The sequence below is a fragment of the Mchenga conophoros genome, linkage group LG16 (assembly GCF_057382185.1).
Source record: "Mchenga conophoros isolate Kocher_MC1m ecotype Shallow Benthic linkage group LG16, M_conophoros_male_GT1.1, whole genome shotgun sequence".
NCBI classification, from domain to species: domain Eukaryota; kingdom Metazoa; phylum Chordata; class Actinopteri; order Cichliformes; family Cichlidae; genus Mchenga; species Mchenga conophoros.
This window is the reverse complement of record NC_140541.1, coordinates 4,226,112-4,243,400: the sequence shown is the minus strand read 5'-3', so window position 1 is coordinate 4,243,400 and position 17,289 is coordinate 4,226,112. Positions and strand designations below refer to the sequence as shown.

Sequence of the window (17,289 nt, the reverse complement as noted above, 5' to 3'; positions counted from 1 at the left end):
AATGACTGAGTAATCCTTATCGAACAAATTCTTCCTGGCAGATGGGCACACACATGCACACATACATCTAACATCCAACAGTTAATCCATGTATGAGTTATGGATCTTAGCACGCACACACACACACACACACACACACACACACACACACACACACACACACACACACACACGCACACACAGAGTGTTCAGTAACAGTGTGGGAGGCCTGTACAACTCAATGCCACTTTTGTTACTCACCCATGATAAAACAACCGTGGCCATTTGTGCCACAACTGTTTTGCTGGCTCTCACAGTTCACTTGTTGACAGACTGTAGACAGAGAGAGACATGCAGAGTTCAAGTCTGCACACCACTGTGTATGTTTGTGTTGAGACACATACATAAAGCCTTTGCATGTGTGTTGGTATAACCGTGTGGGGGATTTTTCCCCAAATTTTAATGTGAAGATTTTGAATTTCAGCACAAAAAATGTTGGCCATGAATTGCATTCCTGTAAATTCAAATAAATTAGACACCATGGTAATCCACGTGTGTTCAAATTTAATGTATCACTTGTTAACACCTTTTCTTTTCTTCAGTCACTTCCTCAAGAAAGTTTTTTGTTTACTAAGAAGGTTTTAAATTTGATCATTTTATGACTTGAAATGTAATTAAGTTCTTTAATTACCACGGGATCATAGCAGGTGTTTACATCAATCTGCTGATTTGGAATTTTCCATTTTTTTGAAGTTTTGGGTTTGCTGTGTGCACTTTTTGTTCTAAGAAATGAGGACTTTCAATTTTTTTTGCTGCTCACAGAGCAGATTATCAAAGATTCCTACTGTTCTATTCAAGAAAAGTTAATATTATTATTATTATTATTATTATTATTATTATTATTAACAACAACAACAACAACAACAATAATAGTAATAATGATGATGATGATGATGACAGTAACAACAACAGTACTAATAATATACATTCATAAAGTTCTATATCAGCAGGGAGTCTTTCTTTATTACCTTCATTTGCATGTAAATGAAAGCTGTTCCTGTAGCCGCAGGACCAGCTGTTTGGTTGCACTCTTCAGTCACTGCATCTTTACCAGTCTCCCTCACACACACACACACACACACACACACACACACACACACATAGGTATAGATATTCCAAAGGCCTGTATAAGAATCCTCTTCCCCTCCTCTTCCTCTGAGGCTGGCAGCAGCAACAGCAGAAGAGTGGAAGAAAACAGGTACAGGCAGAGGGCCATACAACTTGTCACAACATCTACGTTTGATTTTGACAAATTGATCTCAGCCTGCTGTTACCCTCTGCTTTCTTTCTTTTTTTTCTTTTATAAGGAGTAAGGAGTGCTTTCATTGGACAGGCTCTGCAAGAGGCAACCATAGGTTAACTATGAAGCTCCAGATGACAGATGACCTCCAGGCTACAGGAAATAACTGGTTTCCTCTCCAAGATACTCATTCTGTTTAATTTAGTCCAAACTAATTACACAGTGGACTTCTATCAGTAGCTGATAACGCAGATCTAAGGTGTTTATGTTTATATATTTCTCTAAGGTCTAACAAAGCCCCCTTTCCTCCAAACAAAAAGGGATTATGGTTCATTTTACTTGTCAGATTAACCGGAGGTCATTTATCTGTTCTACTTAGCTGATAGAATGAAGAACACATTTCTTTGGATGAAAACAATAGCTGGATGGAGAGTGAAGAAAGAGATTATGCCGGCCGAAGGTTACATTTATTTATTTTAAACAAACACACTTTTTATCTTGTGAAAGAAATCATCTGGAGCGATAGTCTGTAAATGTAGCTTGTATAAAAACGAGAAAACTTTACAGTTTCTTTATTTCGTGATTTTTAAATATACTCCAAAAATAATACAAGAAAGAATTTATCTAAAAACAAACCAAACCAAAGATTATTCGAGTGTTTTTGGTTTTACATGGATTGTATTTAGTAAAACCCGATCAGGCTGCTCAAATGATAAAGAAACGCACCAACTAATTAAATGTAGGGAATATGAATTGAAATATTCATTTTCTTTTATAATTTTTAACCATTTGCATGAAAAAAAAAAATCAGATACGCCCTCCCTCTCTCACCTGCTTGATTTGTGCCTTTCTGTGTTATTTTAGTGTTGCTTGTAGGCCGTGCCTTGACCTGTCGATTTGCTGGTTGTCTCTCGGAGACACACACACAGGCGGACTCACACTGCGTTTACCTTCAGCACCTTGGTATTTTTGTTTAAGGCTGTGCAGAGAGCCGGCTGATGAAATGGGTGATCACAGAAAGACGGAGAGGCAATTTCATGCTCTGTAACGCTTTGAACGGCGTGATAGCGATGCGTCTTGCAGTGTAAATTCACCTCCTTTCCAAAGACCTATGAATATGGATTCAGTTGTCCCCACTCACTTGAACCAATGAGCTGCGACGTCCCCTTACCCCCAGCTTCTCCGCAGACAGCCTCACCTCCATTTTATTTTATTAATTGAATATTCAGTTACACACACACACACACACACACACACACACACACACACACACACACACACACACACACACACACATACAACTGGGTCAGTTCCAATATAAAAGTGTTTATTTGAAATTGTACATAATGTATTTCAAGATGTATTTCAAATAGTGCGATGCTGTTTGCCGAGTGTCTCAGGCCGCTTTGCACCAGAGGAAATGACGCACAGAAGCGCTGTAGTAATCCTTGGGTCCGTTTAAGAGACATTAAGCTCAGAAAACACAATTACACAATTTCGACTAAGAAACCGCTGCAGGTGCACACACACACGGTGACGTTATGAAAATGCAGTACAGCTCACACGTTCATTTGATTTGATTTTAAATTTCTTTGTTCGTTTGTTTATTTCTTTTTATTGATCGGCCGATTAGATAAAAGAAGTGGCACAAAAACAGAGAGTGTGGCAAAGCTGCAGATGTTGTGTTTGTGTGAAGGCGTTGTTGTTTCAGTTTTAGCGTGTATGTCTGAAAGTGAAAAGGACCACAACACGTTTTATGTGCTGCTGTACCAATAAAATATTAACAAAATATTAACGATGGGCTTTTATCGAGGCTTTCTCTCAGCAATTACAATTTTAAGTTATTATTTATAATACTGTTTTTATATTTTCCGTGTGGTTTCTCAAAGGGCATCATACAGAATCCTCTATTTAGATCAGATCCCACATGTGTTTTCACTGTAACAGATTGCATGAGACGTTCCTAACAAATTCAAAGGGATTTCTTGTGTCTTTTGAAATGACAGAACCACGTTGTTCACATTTGGTACTCAAACTGTGTGTTGAACCTTATTCAAACTGACCGCAGGATTAGTAAAGTACTCGTATGGCTATTGGAAGTGGTCAGCAGCGCGTTCCAGAACGAAAGCAACTACCATTAGTAAAGTAAAAATGCCCCAGAACATCAGCTGGTGTGCGCCTGTTATGGCTGTGAGGAGGAATGGATGGGTGAGGGTACACTTCAGTCTAACATCAAGGGTGCTGCTGCTTATTAACGTTTCTGAAAGTGTCTATTTCTCAATAAAATCTTTGGTTTGGCGGTGGCAGGTCAGTCTGCTCGAATCTTCTGCTCTAGAGTCACTTCTGAAGAGGAGGAGACGAGGAAGAGGACACTAGCTCGGTCCCCCATCCTCCACGTTAAATTAGATATTATTATTTACAATGTACAGCGTGAGTGTAAGCAGGAAGTCGTGTTCATCAGTCGCTGTCCTCCTTGTCCTCCTGGATGGTGGTGGTGGAATGGTTGTAAAGTCCCTGCGCCATCAGCTGAAGGGCCAGCCCGTTCTTGAAGCCACTGGCCTTTTTGATCTTGGCCCTTTTGTTCTGAAACCATATTTTGATCTGGGACTCGTTGAGGTTGAGCTCCTGGGCCAGAGACTGGCGCCGCTGCTCCGTGATGTAGCGATTCACTTGGAACTCTGTCTTCAGTCTCTGCAGCTGCTCGGCCGTGAAGGCCGTGCGTGGCCGTTTGTCCTCTTTGCCGCTTTTTGACTTTTTCAGTTTCCGTGTCCTTGGGCCTGCAGTAGGGGCGAAAGAAGAGAGCGGAAACATAAATATGCAGCGTGCGCAAAACAACAGCGCGCTAACAAAGCTGGAGTTCTAAGTAATCCAGCCTGCAAGCTATGGATACATGACAGATACTACTACTACTAATAATAGTTATTATTATTATTATTATTATTATTTCTTTATTTAATTTACAGAATAACGTTATGCGGCACGTGTCTGTGTGGTGGTGTCTTCAGAGTATCAGCGCGTTTACACACTCCTGATTACTGCCTACACGGATGACTACAGCAGCCTGAGCCCCTGTCTGACATCATTGCGAACACACGTACGTTTAGGTGTTTTTCACACAATAATCTGTCATCTAAATATTCGACAATAAGATTTCCTTTTTTTTTTTAATGTTTTAGAATATTCGGCCGCCCAGATCATGGTGTGCATAGAACAGCACGCGTTTACTGCTTTTTCTCTTTTTCTTTTTAAACGACAAAAACAAATAATGCCAGTTGGAACAGAAAGCTTCAGTTCACACTGAACAAAGTTAAATTCATTAACAAGATGCCGCACAAAGACTATGGTTTGAACAATCCTCTGGTGTAGTGACTGGTGTACGATTGACTTTTTAAAATATTAATAAATGTCTTTACTTGTTTGGCTTTGAAATACTGAAGTCCACGTCACAAATAATATGGCTCACACACACACACACACACACACACACACACACACACACACACACACACACACACACACGCAAATATATATTAATGAACGTGCACGTGTCTTCTAGCTATTTACATCTGCATAGTTTCTTTAGCAAAAATTTAAGCACGCGCTTAATAAATTCAAAATGTCCTCTGTAAAGACGAACAGGCTCGCGAGGCTGTAAGACTTTATTTACCTTCAGTTCCTTTGTGTTTTATTCCACCTTACTGATGGCAGCTCACACACCGGGTCACAGGAGCTATTACACGCCATCACCGGTTTTTGTGGAAAGACAATATCTCCTGGAATCAGCCAAAGTGTCAAATATGTTCCGTTGTCAGCTACACAATTCTAATCCTCCAGGATCAACGCTGAGCGACTGCTTATGGAAATCTAACAAGACTAAATACCGTTTATGACTAAAACGGGGAGAAGTTTTTACAGGCCGCACGAGCACTGGTTGTGCTTTTTGATGCGCGTGAATTTAAATTAAAATAGCTTTTAGGATTATTTATTTAATCATTTTTTTATTTTGCAAGTGAAACTTTAAACAAACAGAAATTCACAGAAAACCTCCACGTCAAACACACCAAAGTGTTACAGATGTGTAGTGAACAATTTTATATTTTCATCCCAAAATATATAAATGTAAAATATATATTATTTTTGAACCGAAATAAATAAATACATGAACCAGCATTTTAAACTGTTTTCTGTCTTTATCGAGTTTTTTTTTATTATTGTGGTGCTGCGTCGAGCGGCATGAAATCCTGAGACGATTTAAAAATAAATCAAAGCGGCAATACAAACATTATAATAACATATATCCAATAGTGTATTGCTAACCAATAAACGATTTGGTTTGATATTAGATTTGAGTCGAGTCAGTGCAGCTTCATTTTTTGAGAACATTTAAACGGTCTGAAAATGTTCTAAAACTTTATTTCGTGCTTTACTTTATTAGAAAAATTGTTCTTCGTTTGTTGCATGGAAACTGTTGAATATTAACGTTTAAAAAAAGTCTTGATGAATAAAATGTTAAGTGAGTTTAGGGTGGAAATAATCCTCAGTTATGCACGGTCACAGTTGCATTTCTTCACGAATCTACTGCCTTACCAGATGAGGGCCTGTCCGAGTATCGGGTGCAGTAAACCCAGGCAGGCCAGAGCAGTGGCTGCGTCTCCGGTGTGGGCGCCGCGGTGCCGTTCAGCACCACCAGCGAAGACGAGGTATTTTCCCCGGTCCCAGTGCCAGTTCTCCCCTCTGCTTTTACGCCATGGCCGTTACCGGTAGAGGGAGCGGCTGCGGCTCCTCCGCCGCTAACGTTGCTTTTTTTGGGACTTGCCAAAGAAGCGGAGGAGGCAGAGGACGAACTACTGTCAGTACTGCAGTTGGAGTCCTGGCACGGCGTCCCTGGAAGACTCGGCCTGCTGATCGCCGGGTGGACGCGCTCCCGACCGGATGTCTGCGCCCTCTCCCGCAGGCCAAGGCCGTGCTCCTTCTTGCAGCCAAAGTCCGGTCTCAAAATGTTGTCAATGAAAAAGTTGGTGGTTCTGTGGGCCTGTTGGGCGACCTGTAGAGGCAATATAGGCGGGGAGGGCAGGCTGGGAGACGGGGAAACGCTCTCCCCCTCGCTGTTATCCGAGCTGTTAAGATCCCGCTGCTCCTCCATCGGTGCTTCTCTGAAGAACCTGGTTTCTGTTCTCTTAATCCACTTCCACTGCGTGAGTTTATTTTGTATCCAAATTATGACTACTAACTAAAACATAGTTATTTTCTCACCGGAATGGTGCTGGTTGTTGTCATTATTCGGAAACTGTGGGCATCCTCCCTGCGCAAAGGCGCTCCAGAGGGTCATGGTCGTTGATTTACTATAAGACTGACTGTGGTCGCTGTTGCACACTACTCCCACACACCCAGAGCTTTTCACCGCTGTGTGACACTCTTCACAAAGTCCACACACACACACACACACACACACACACATACACACACACACACACACACACACACACACACACACACACACACACACACACACACACACACACACACACAACTAGAGGCGCATGAAACGTATCGGGCCAATCACCGACCGGGACACTTTGGAACAGAGTGTGACGACGTCCAATAATGTCATGAGTCTCTGAGCCAAGTGGAGAGCTGTGGCGCAGGGAGCAGGCTTCACAGAGAAACCAAACAAGAGATTATCGCTGCTCCTCGCCTTCAGTCTCGTTACGGTGTACTGTTACATCTATACAGCTGATGAACGGAAGAATACTGGCTGTTTACTGCTGGTTTTTGTATGAAATTCAACTGCGCACGTCTACTTTACTTTGACCTGTACAGACACAGGCGGGCCTCAGACCCAGTTAAACCGTGAGCCACGACTGCACACAAAAATGCTTTTAATTGGGCCGTAGCGTAAATAGATAGGATGACATTTGGGGGTTTGCTTCCCCACTTACAAGCATGTTTTATCCAAACCAAAGCGCACGCCTTCTACATCTTCATATGCGCCCGTTCGCTCTGAATGGTGGTATCTAACTGCGCACAGCTGCAGGTTAGATACCACCACCTATCAAAACACACGCACATACCTGCTGTTTCCCCTTCTTTCTGGCCATTGTTAGCGCGTGTTGTTTTCGCTGAAATAGCGCGCTCTTATCTCTTTCTGAGAGAGAGGAGCTGCCGAGGGATAATTTATAGGTTTTAATTATTTTTTATTCCGCCTGATGGGCCGGACGTTCATCACCTGGCTGCAAGAGAAAAGCCTTTCAAAGTCTCCGTCAACGTCGCCTTGCCAAACACTTCATCAAAGTGTGAGCAAAGTGGGCCGATAGAATACCAGAAATGCGCATAATAGACAGGCACGCCGCCTGCCAAGATGTTAATAGAAAAGCTGCTGTGCAGCGGAATACTGAGAGGTTGTGTGAAGGGACAACTTAATTGGTATAATTCATATTAAATGAAGCCTGATTATATGTCTTATACGAAGTAATAATAATACTAATAATAACAATAATGATATGTAATGTTTTACATTCTAAGATGCCCTAATTGGCTTTAGTCTTCCTGCAGCAATTCTCCAATAGGCTGTGGTTTTATCAACAGAAAAACACTGATAGTGTGATTACAAACCAGACCCTGTGTCTCCTTTAACTTGACTACTTATTGCCTTTTCTTCGTTCCTTTAGTAGGATAAGGAGTAAACTTCATAGCAGTCGTGTCATTAAATATACCGATAATAACTAATACAGCGCTTCACTCGGCTCTATGTCGTCGACTATAAAATGTTTATGAATCATTTTGCAATTCATAATCGTTATAATAATTTGGTTGTTATAACAAGCCTTATTATAACAAGCTATGATGAGTCGTATTTTTATATATTGATTATTGAAAATGTTTTACATTGAACATTCACAGTTACATTACTGCTGCGATCATTTGCTTTATCTCTGGCTTTCATCTCCGTCAGTCAGTAAGCGTTATGATTTAGAGCTGCTTGTTTTCCGCACAGACCTGTGATTCCTAATAATTCCCTTATCCTCTAGTTTAAGGTTTAGTAATATGATTGTGACACTGCAGAAAGAGACAGGCTCAGAAAACGCAATAACGCAAGAACCCTCGGAGTTGAACGGACATGAAAACGAATGAATCTATATGAACACAAAAAGAACAGACGCATGTTTAGATTTTATTCGTTGACGTATCTATGACATAATCTGCTAACTGTAACAAAAATACAGTTTGGCTAAAAAGAAAGAAAACAATCCGAACTTCTGTGTTTTCATTTTTGAGTTCTATTTTTTTTTAAATCGACTAAAAAAGAAATGCGTTTAATTTGATAAACTGGTAATAATGATATCTGTGCTGCACCTGATTAAACATATACTTGTACATGATTTTAGCTTCACAATAATCTGCTTAGAGCTGCTATTTAAACTCAAAATCAAAAGAAACATTAAAACTACAAAAAGCGAAAACCCGTTTTTATATAATCCGCTAAGGAAGTATCACGGATCACCCACCGGTGTCTCTGAACCTGTACAGCGGGACAGTGGAGCAGGCGGTCAGACCTCAGGACATTAAAAAAGTACGATGTTCGGCTGTTATTATTGTTCTTATTATTATTGTTATTAACAACCACAACACCAATATTAATAATAATAAAATCACGTGTATAGGAAACCTCAGGGAGCTGTCTTTTTAAAACTATAATTTACCTTTAATTTCATGGCAAACGATCTAAAAACATTGTAGCAGTTAGAAACAAAGGAGAATGACATTTTTATTGAAATTTGTTGGGGGAAACATTTAGCAGTAATGCCAAGAGGAATTCTTAATTTACAGCGTGACACACACACACACACACACACACACACACACACACACACACACACACACACACACACACACTTTCACTGTTTTTTTTAATTATTGTGATTTTAATGTTACTACTGAAATAAGTCTCTATCTTTGAAGCAGAAACATTTCAGCAGTCCACGGAAAAAAATTATATCAGGGCGACACCTAGTGGTTGGTGATGGGTACAGCAGGTCTCTCGAACCACTGCCGTTCCTTTTTAATAGCTATTTTGTCCCGTTTCTCGGTGTTTACATCTCCTGACATCTTATACTAAATTCTAGTTCAGGGGTGTTAGCTGGTAGGAAAACTGTGGGCAGTTATAGACAGTTGGTCTACCTGCTAATAGTCTGCTGTCAGATAGGGTCGTTTCAACAATATGTGGTGTCTGTGGGCTGTGGATGCTCATTCTGTTACTGGTCCATCAGCCAGCTCCAGGTAAACGTGAAAACAAAAAAGTGTTTAAGTGAAACCCAGTGTTAAAAACAAGGAAAATATCCACTGCAGCCACTGTCTGTACTTGATGTTTTAAAATCTTTATGTCTCTTTATTGTAGTGCGTACACTGGGATGGCTGTAGCTCAGGCAGTATGCCATCTAACAACTGGAAGGTTAATGGTTTGATCTCCTCCTGTTTACATGACAAATAATCACAGGGCAAGAGGAGACTGTGTGTGTGTGTGTGTGTGTGTGTACACTACCAGTGAAAAGTTTGGATGCACATTTTCATTTAATGGGGTTTTTATTTTATTTTTATGACTATTTACATTGTAGATTCTCACTGAATGATTACGTATGACATTACGTGGTAAAGTAAAAAGTGTAAAATAACTCAAAACACGTTTTAGATTTTTTAAAATAGCCACCATTTGCTTACCTATTTGCACATACTTAGCATTCTCTCGATGAGCTTCATGAGGTAGAAATCGCGAAGGAGTTCTCAGAGATGCTGAGCACTTGTCTGACCTTTTGCCTTCACTCTGTGGTCCATCTCATCCCAAACTGTGGAGGCCAGGCCATTTGGCGCAGCACTCCATCACTCTCCTTCTTGGTTAAATAGCCCTGACACAGCCTGGAGGTGAACCTCAGGTGACCCCAAGCACATGTGTTTGGGGTCAATGTCCTGTTGAAAAATAAATAATGGTTCAACTAAAAACCATATGGGATGACATGTTGCTGGAGGACGCTGTGGTAGCAATGCTGGTTCAGTGTGCCTTCAATTTTGGACAAATATTCAAATGTGTCTGCGTCACACAGAACAGGTGGGACCAAAGATCTCAAATGTGGACTCATCAGACCAAAGCACCGATTTCCACTGGTCTAATGTCCATCCCTTATCTGGACTCTGATCTGAGCTGCTGTTAAAATGTGCCTTCTGAGGCTGGTGACTCAGATGTATTTATCCTCAGCAGCAGAGGGACTCCTGGTCTTCCTTTCCTGGGGCATCCTCATGTCAGACAGTTTCATTGTGGTCTTGATGGGTTTTGCGACTGCACTTGGGGACACATTCAAAGTTTTAGCAGTTTTCCGACTGACTGACCTTCAGTTCTTAAAGCAATGATGGGCTGTTGTTTCTCTTTACTCAGCTGATTGGTTCTCGCCGTAATATGAATTCTAACAGTTGTCAAACAGGCCTGTCAGCTGTGCACCAACCTGACTGCTGCACAACACAACTGATGGTCCCAACGTCATTAAGAAGGCAACAAACTCCACCAATGAACCCTGACAGGCTCACCTGTGAGGTGAAACCATTTCAACCATTTCATCATGAAGCTCACTGAGAGAAGGCCGAGGGTTTGCAGCGCTATCAACATAGCAAAGGGCGGTTAAAGAGGTTAAAAATATTTAACCAACTCAAAAAACTACAGGCAGATGTTGTCCTTTTACAAGAGACCCACAGACCTCTTAGAGGTTCGAATGAACTTAAAACACCTGAGTTTCCTAATGTGTTCTCAGCTTGTTATAATTCTAGACAAAGGGGAGTAGCAATTTTAATACATAAAAATATTAATTTCACAGTACTCGATACAGTTATAGATCCAGAGGGCAGATTCTTAATCATTAAACTATCTATACGTGATAAAAAGCTATGTATTGCAAGTGTATATGGTCCAAATGTTGATGATCCCTCATTCTTTCACGGTTTTTTCAGTGCACTCTCTGAACACTTAGATGGCACACTTGTTCTTGGAGGCGACCTCAACCTTGGACTAAATGAAGACATGGATAGGCTCAATACAGCGGGAACTCAGCGTAATTGGCAGTCCACAAATATAATCAAACAGTATATGAGCGACTTTGGTCTTTGCGATGCATGGCGCTCCCTTCACCCCACCAGTAAGGAATATACTTTTTTCTCACATGTCCATCACTCCTACTCTCGTCTGGATTATTTTTTGGTCAGCAGCTCACTGCTGAACGACATTTCAGACACTGAGATTCACCCTATAGCTGTCAGCGATCATGGTCCTGTATCTTTAACACTAATGCACAAGAATAATACTACGCCAAGAAAAAACTGGAGATTTAATATATCACTACTTAAAGATGAAGACTTTATTAAATATTTTAAAAAAGAGTGGACTTCATATTTGAACTTTAATGACACTCCCGAAACATCAGCTTCTGTTCTATGGGAAGCAGGGAAAGCTGTGATGAGAGGTAAAATAATTTCTTTCTCATCACATAAAAAGAAAAAAGAAAACAAAAATATTCAGGAATTAGAAAAAAACATCAAATCACTAGAAGAAGCCTACGCGTCCCACCAAGATCAGGAAACATTGAACAAAATACGCAAAACAAAACTAGAATTAAATGAGATAATTGATAAAAAAACAAAATTCTTAGTACAAAGACTACGCCTACAAAATTATGAACATGGTAATAAATCCGGTCAATTTCTAGCAAACCAGCTAAAAATAAATAAAGAAAAAACAACTATATGTGCTGTTCAAGATTCATCTGGGAACACATTATATGAACCGATACAAATAAACAACATTTTCAGGGATTTCTATAAAACGTTGTATTCACCACAAATAAACCCATCTAAAAAAGAAATTGATCAGTTTTTGGACAACATAACTCTTCCAAAATTATTGGACACTCAAGCAATGGCACTGGATTCACCACTGACACCAGGTGAACTCCAGGAAGCCCTGATAAGTATGCCCAATAATAAGGCTCCAGGTCCAGACGGCTTTCCTGCAGAATTCTACAAAGAATTCTGGTCGATTCTAGCACCAGTTTTCTACAGAACGTTGTTGGAAATTAAAGAAAAGGGCAGACTTCCATCAAATATGAATTCTGCAAACATTAATCTCCTGCTAAAACCAGGCAAAGACCCTGTATATCCCTCAAGCTATCGTCCAATATCCCTTATAAATGTAGACCTTAAAATAATCTGCAAAGCTCTCTCAAAGAGACTGGAGAAAATAACCCCCCTCTTAATTCATCCTGACCAAACTGGTTTCATGAAAGGTAGTGTAAAATAAGGAGGGGATGTTTTTCTCATTTTCATTCATTATTTTAATATGGCATTATTAGTTCATTAGAAGTATATAACCAGCTTTGCATTAAACATAAATTGAAGTTTTTGACCTTACATTATCTTTTGCATTTACAGTGATGGCTATAATTTCAGTTTGATCTTTTTCCTTGCAGGTACTAGAATAATAACATGATTTTCCATTGCAGATGTAACCATGATCATTCCATACACATTGCAGTTTGTCGCTTATTCTAGAGTTGTGCTCAAGTTAATTAACGGTTAAAAGCTACAGCCAGCGCGAGTCTGGCTGATCTATGGAGGGCAAAGGCTTTGAGCTTGGAAGGCCGCACGCGCTTACACAGCACTTATAAGATGTTATTCTTGGTGATTTTGTGCTTAGTCATGTTTTAATATGTTTTAAATAGAAGTAGCTGATCCAGCAATATTCATTTAATATTATATACTTGATTTAGAGCAATACACACTGATGGTCTGAGTAAATGAAAGAGTCCTTGTAGTTGCCATGTTGTGTCTTAGCAGGGTACAGACGGTTCCAGGAGACGGGGGCAGTCAGCGTCTGCCCTCGGGAAGGAGACAATGTTATTCTTTGTGTTAAATAAAATTGTCAACATTGATTGTATTGCACCTGTCACTACGCATGAAGGGGCGTTCTAATACCCTGATTTCATAAAACTATGGTGATGTGTTTTTTGAGACGAGATCTGAGACTGTCTGCATACAATGTCCATCTCCCATGTGTGTGATCATTAAATCATCGTTTGACTCAACCCGACCGGACCAGTGTTGTTATTGTGGGTTTTTCCTCTGGTGTCCATCCCCAATATTTTGAACCTTAACAGTAGGCACTCATCAACAAATACACGTAGATTACTTAATTTGATAGACTACTCATACAGTAAAAACCTAGAAACTACAATATTCTCTTTAGACGCAGAAAAAGCATTCGACAGAGTTAACTGGAAATTTCTATTTGCAACTTTACACAAATGTGGTTTTGGATCCTCTTTCATAAACTGGTTAAAAATATTATATAATTCCCCAACAGCTTGTGTTAGAACAAATGACCAGACATCCTCCAGCTTCTGTCTCTTGAGGGGCACCAGGCAGGGAGGCCCACTCTCCCCTTCACTGTTTGCAATTTTTATTGAACCACTAGCACCAGCAATTAGACAGAATTCAGTAATTAAGGGCATAAAATGCAAGAACGTGGAACATAAAATCAGCCTTTATGCGGATGATGTGTTACTCTTTCTCCAAAATTCACAAACCATATTGGTTTGTGAATTTTGGAGAAAGAGTAACACTCTTTCTCTGGGGTGATTGAATTGATAAACTCTTTTGCAAGAATATCAGATTACTCAATTAACTGGTCAAAATCTACAGTCCTACCGATTAATTGCTCCTTCCATAATTCCTCTTCTACACCACTACAATCGGGAAATATAAAATATTTAGGTATTAATGTTTCTCCCAAGCTTGCAGATCTGACTAAATTAAACCATATCCTACTTTTAAAGACAGTAGAAGGCGATCTGGCTCGATGGAAATGTCTACCCATATCACTCATGGGAAGGGTTGCCGCTATAAAAATGATGGTCTTACCAAAAATAAATTATTTATTCTCAATGATCCCAACTAAACCGCCACAAGATTGGTTCAGATCTCTAGATTCATGTATGTCCAAATTCCTTTGGAAAAATAAACCCCCACGTATAAGCTTAAAAACACTACAAAAGACCAAGGATAAAGGAGGACTAGAACTGCCTAACTTTCAGCACTACTTCTTAGCCAACAGGCTTCAGTTTATCTCAGGATGGCTAAAACATACCCTCTTAGATGAACCTTGGCTAGATGTAGAACAAGCACTCTGCAATAATCTAGAGATCTCAGACCTACCATTTATCAGCTCAAACATCCAACGACATGAATGCTTCAAAAGCATCAACATCAGCTCTTCTCTGACAGCATGGTGGGAGTTTCTAAAATTGACGGCGTCTTCATTAATCCCATGCAAACGTACACCTATCTGGAACAACCCTGACATATTACAAAACAATAATATGATAAACTTTTCAGATTGGAGTGATAAAGGAATCAAATATTTAGAACATATACTAGAAGGAACAGAATTTATTTCATTTGACGGACTAGTTACACAATATGGGATCAACAAGAAAAGATTTTTAGAATATCAACAAATTAAATCCATAGTAAAAAAGAAATTTAAACCGGGTCAAGTTGAACTACAAACACCACCAAGTGTGGTTCAATTTCTTACTCTTAAAACCCCCAAATTACTATCCAAAATATACAGAATGCTTTCTAAAACAGATGAATCAATATCACTTCCTATTGCAAAATGGGAAGCGGATTTATCAGTTAACTTAGACCTAAACTTCTGGTCTCAGATTTGCTTAAAAACCTTTCATCTAATTAGAAATCCCAGTCTTCAATTAATTCAATACAAAATATTACATAGAGTGCACTATACAGGTCATCGGATGTTCAAGATGGGCTTTACGTCTACCAACAACTGCTCACACTGCCAAACCAATTCACCGGACAATTATATCCACGCTCTTTGGTTCTGTCCACCAGTTCAGAAGTTTTGGCGCGAGATATGTGAAGACTTATCGAAGTGTCTGAAATGTAACATTCCAACTTCCCCCTTAGTGTGTTTACTGGGCAGCTTAGATAATGTCACTTCAGAAAAGAATATAGCCCATATGGTTTTCACTGCCCTATGCATAGCCAAGAAAACAGTCCTCATGAACTGGAAAAATAAAAATAATCTTAATTCTAACCAATATAGAAATTATCTATTAGATTACATTAGTCTTGATACAGCCTCTGCCACCACATCAGATCAATTGCTCTGGGCTCCTTTGATCAGCTCCATCACCTAGTGGGGGTGGGGGGTCATAGTTTGGTCCCGCCTTCACTGTTGTGATTGGTGTGGGGGTAGGGACAGGCTTAGAGCATCGGGGGGTTCCCCGGAGGCATCTTCCTTGGGGGGCTCAACCCGGGGTAGCGGTCATGTTCGGTTAGGGCTAGGGGAGGGTCTGTGCTGACGGACATGGGTTACTGACCTGGTAGCCTGTCTGCCCCTGGGTGGGCGTGAGGTTCTGGGGGGGCACCGTCTCTGGGCTGGGGCCCGGGCCGGGCCTCGGGGGCTTGGGTCCTGGTTGGTGTGTTGCCGGGGTTGTGGGTGGGTGGGTGGGTGCATGGGGGCCCAGCCCTGGAGCAGGGTGCCGCCGGTGCATCGAGCCACCTGGGGGTCTCTTCAACTGGTGGCGGAGATTGTCACATCTTGCAGGAGCTTTCCTCTCTTCGGGAGCTCCCTCTGCAGGAGGGGGAGATACAGGAGAGGTGGAGGAAGATCTCAGCCTGGGTGTTTATTGTCTTATGTAGTCTGGAAGATGAGTGGATGGTGGGGTGGGTGCAGTTTTCTCTGTGGTGGGGTTGGGTGGACTGTGCAGCAGGGTGGACTGTGCACTGTGGACTGTGCACTGTGGACTGTGCAGCAGCGCCTCCCGGCCCCACAGGGCCCGGGAGGCGCTGCTCCACTGGGCCCCGGTCTGGATGGGCCTGGGCCCCCTTTCCCTGGCGGGTCGCGGAGTATGGGGGTGCCTACTGGGGTCAGCGGGGGAGCTGGCCCCAGGGTGGGGTCACTTGCCCCTCCCTTCCTTCCCTCCCCATCTCCAGCTGCCTCCCTCTTCCCGCTCCACCACAACCACCCACACATGCAGGACCTTGGAGTAGGGGTATGTCACCAGGGTGCAGAGGAGGCTACCCCCAGAGGGCTAGCAGGAGGGACCATGCGCTTACCTGCTGCTCTCTGGCAGGTAGCTCCATGCCCTCCTGGGTTTTAAATGCACCTTAGAACACACATGCATCAACACTACAATGAGCGGGTGGAGGGAGGTTTGGAGTCTTCTCTCACCCCCGTTCTCTGCGGCCTGCTGGAGCGGGGGGGGCTAGGAGGAGGAGTTGGCTGTCCGACTGCGGTCTGGAGTGTGGGGCCTCCCTGCTGCTGCGGAGTCGGGGCGGTCTGCCTCCCCCCACCGCAGGGAAAAGGGTAACACCACCTGGGTCTGGGTGCAGTTCCCCCCTCCAGGGGCGGGGGCACCTAGACCCGGTTTGTAGAGTACGCTTGGGGAGTGTGATCGTGTGTACAGCGTCTCTTTATGTCTGTCTCCACGTTGGTTGAGTGTGGAGTAAGTGCATATGAGAGCATGAGGGTGGGAATGGATGTTTGTGTCTGTGTGTGCCTGTATGTCTGTGTCTATATGTCAGGTTGGGTATCAGACGCCACCTCTCTGGGGACACCTCAGGCCCTCCAAGGTTTGGAGGTCTATCTCCCCCTACCACCACTTCCCCTGCCAGTGGCGGACCCCCTCAGACATCGGTGCGTTGGTGGTTCTTTGTGTCTGGGGATGGGCGTCCAGGTACACACCGGCTCACTCCTTGGCGGCCGCTTATCGGGGCCTGGAGCCTGGGGCTCGCTCGGGCCACTTCTGAGGTGGGGTGCCCCCGGCCTCTCGGCCTGGGGCTCGGTCACTCAGGCACGGCTGGCTGCCGGCGGAGCTCACAGGCGCGTCACTGCAACTCCCCCTGGCTTCTGCTCCGCGGCTGCTGAGTGAGCCCTCATCTGGGACTCT

At 42.3% G+C, this 17,289-nt stretch overlaps 1 protein-coding gene across 1 annotated transcript; it reads right to left on the bottom strand.

Moving 5' to 3' along the window:
• Positions 1-2,617: 2,617 nt before the first annotated feature.
• en1a (engrailed homeobox 1a) lies at positions 2,618-6,622 on the bottom strand. Its single transcript, XM_085249035.1, has 2 exons — positions 5,867-6,622; positions 2,618-4,056 (listed from the first exon to the last, which is right to left on the bottom strand). Exons 1-2 carry the CDS (start codon positions 6,420-6,422, stop codon positions 3,737-3,739), a joined length of 876 nt encoding a protein of 291 aa, XP_085105161.1. The 5' UTR covers positions 6,423-6,622; the 3' UTR covers positions 2,618-3,736.
• Between the last annotated feature and the right edge of the window lie 10,667 nt (positions 6,623-17,289).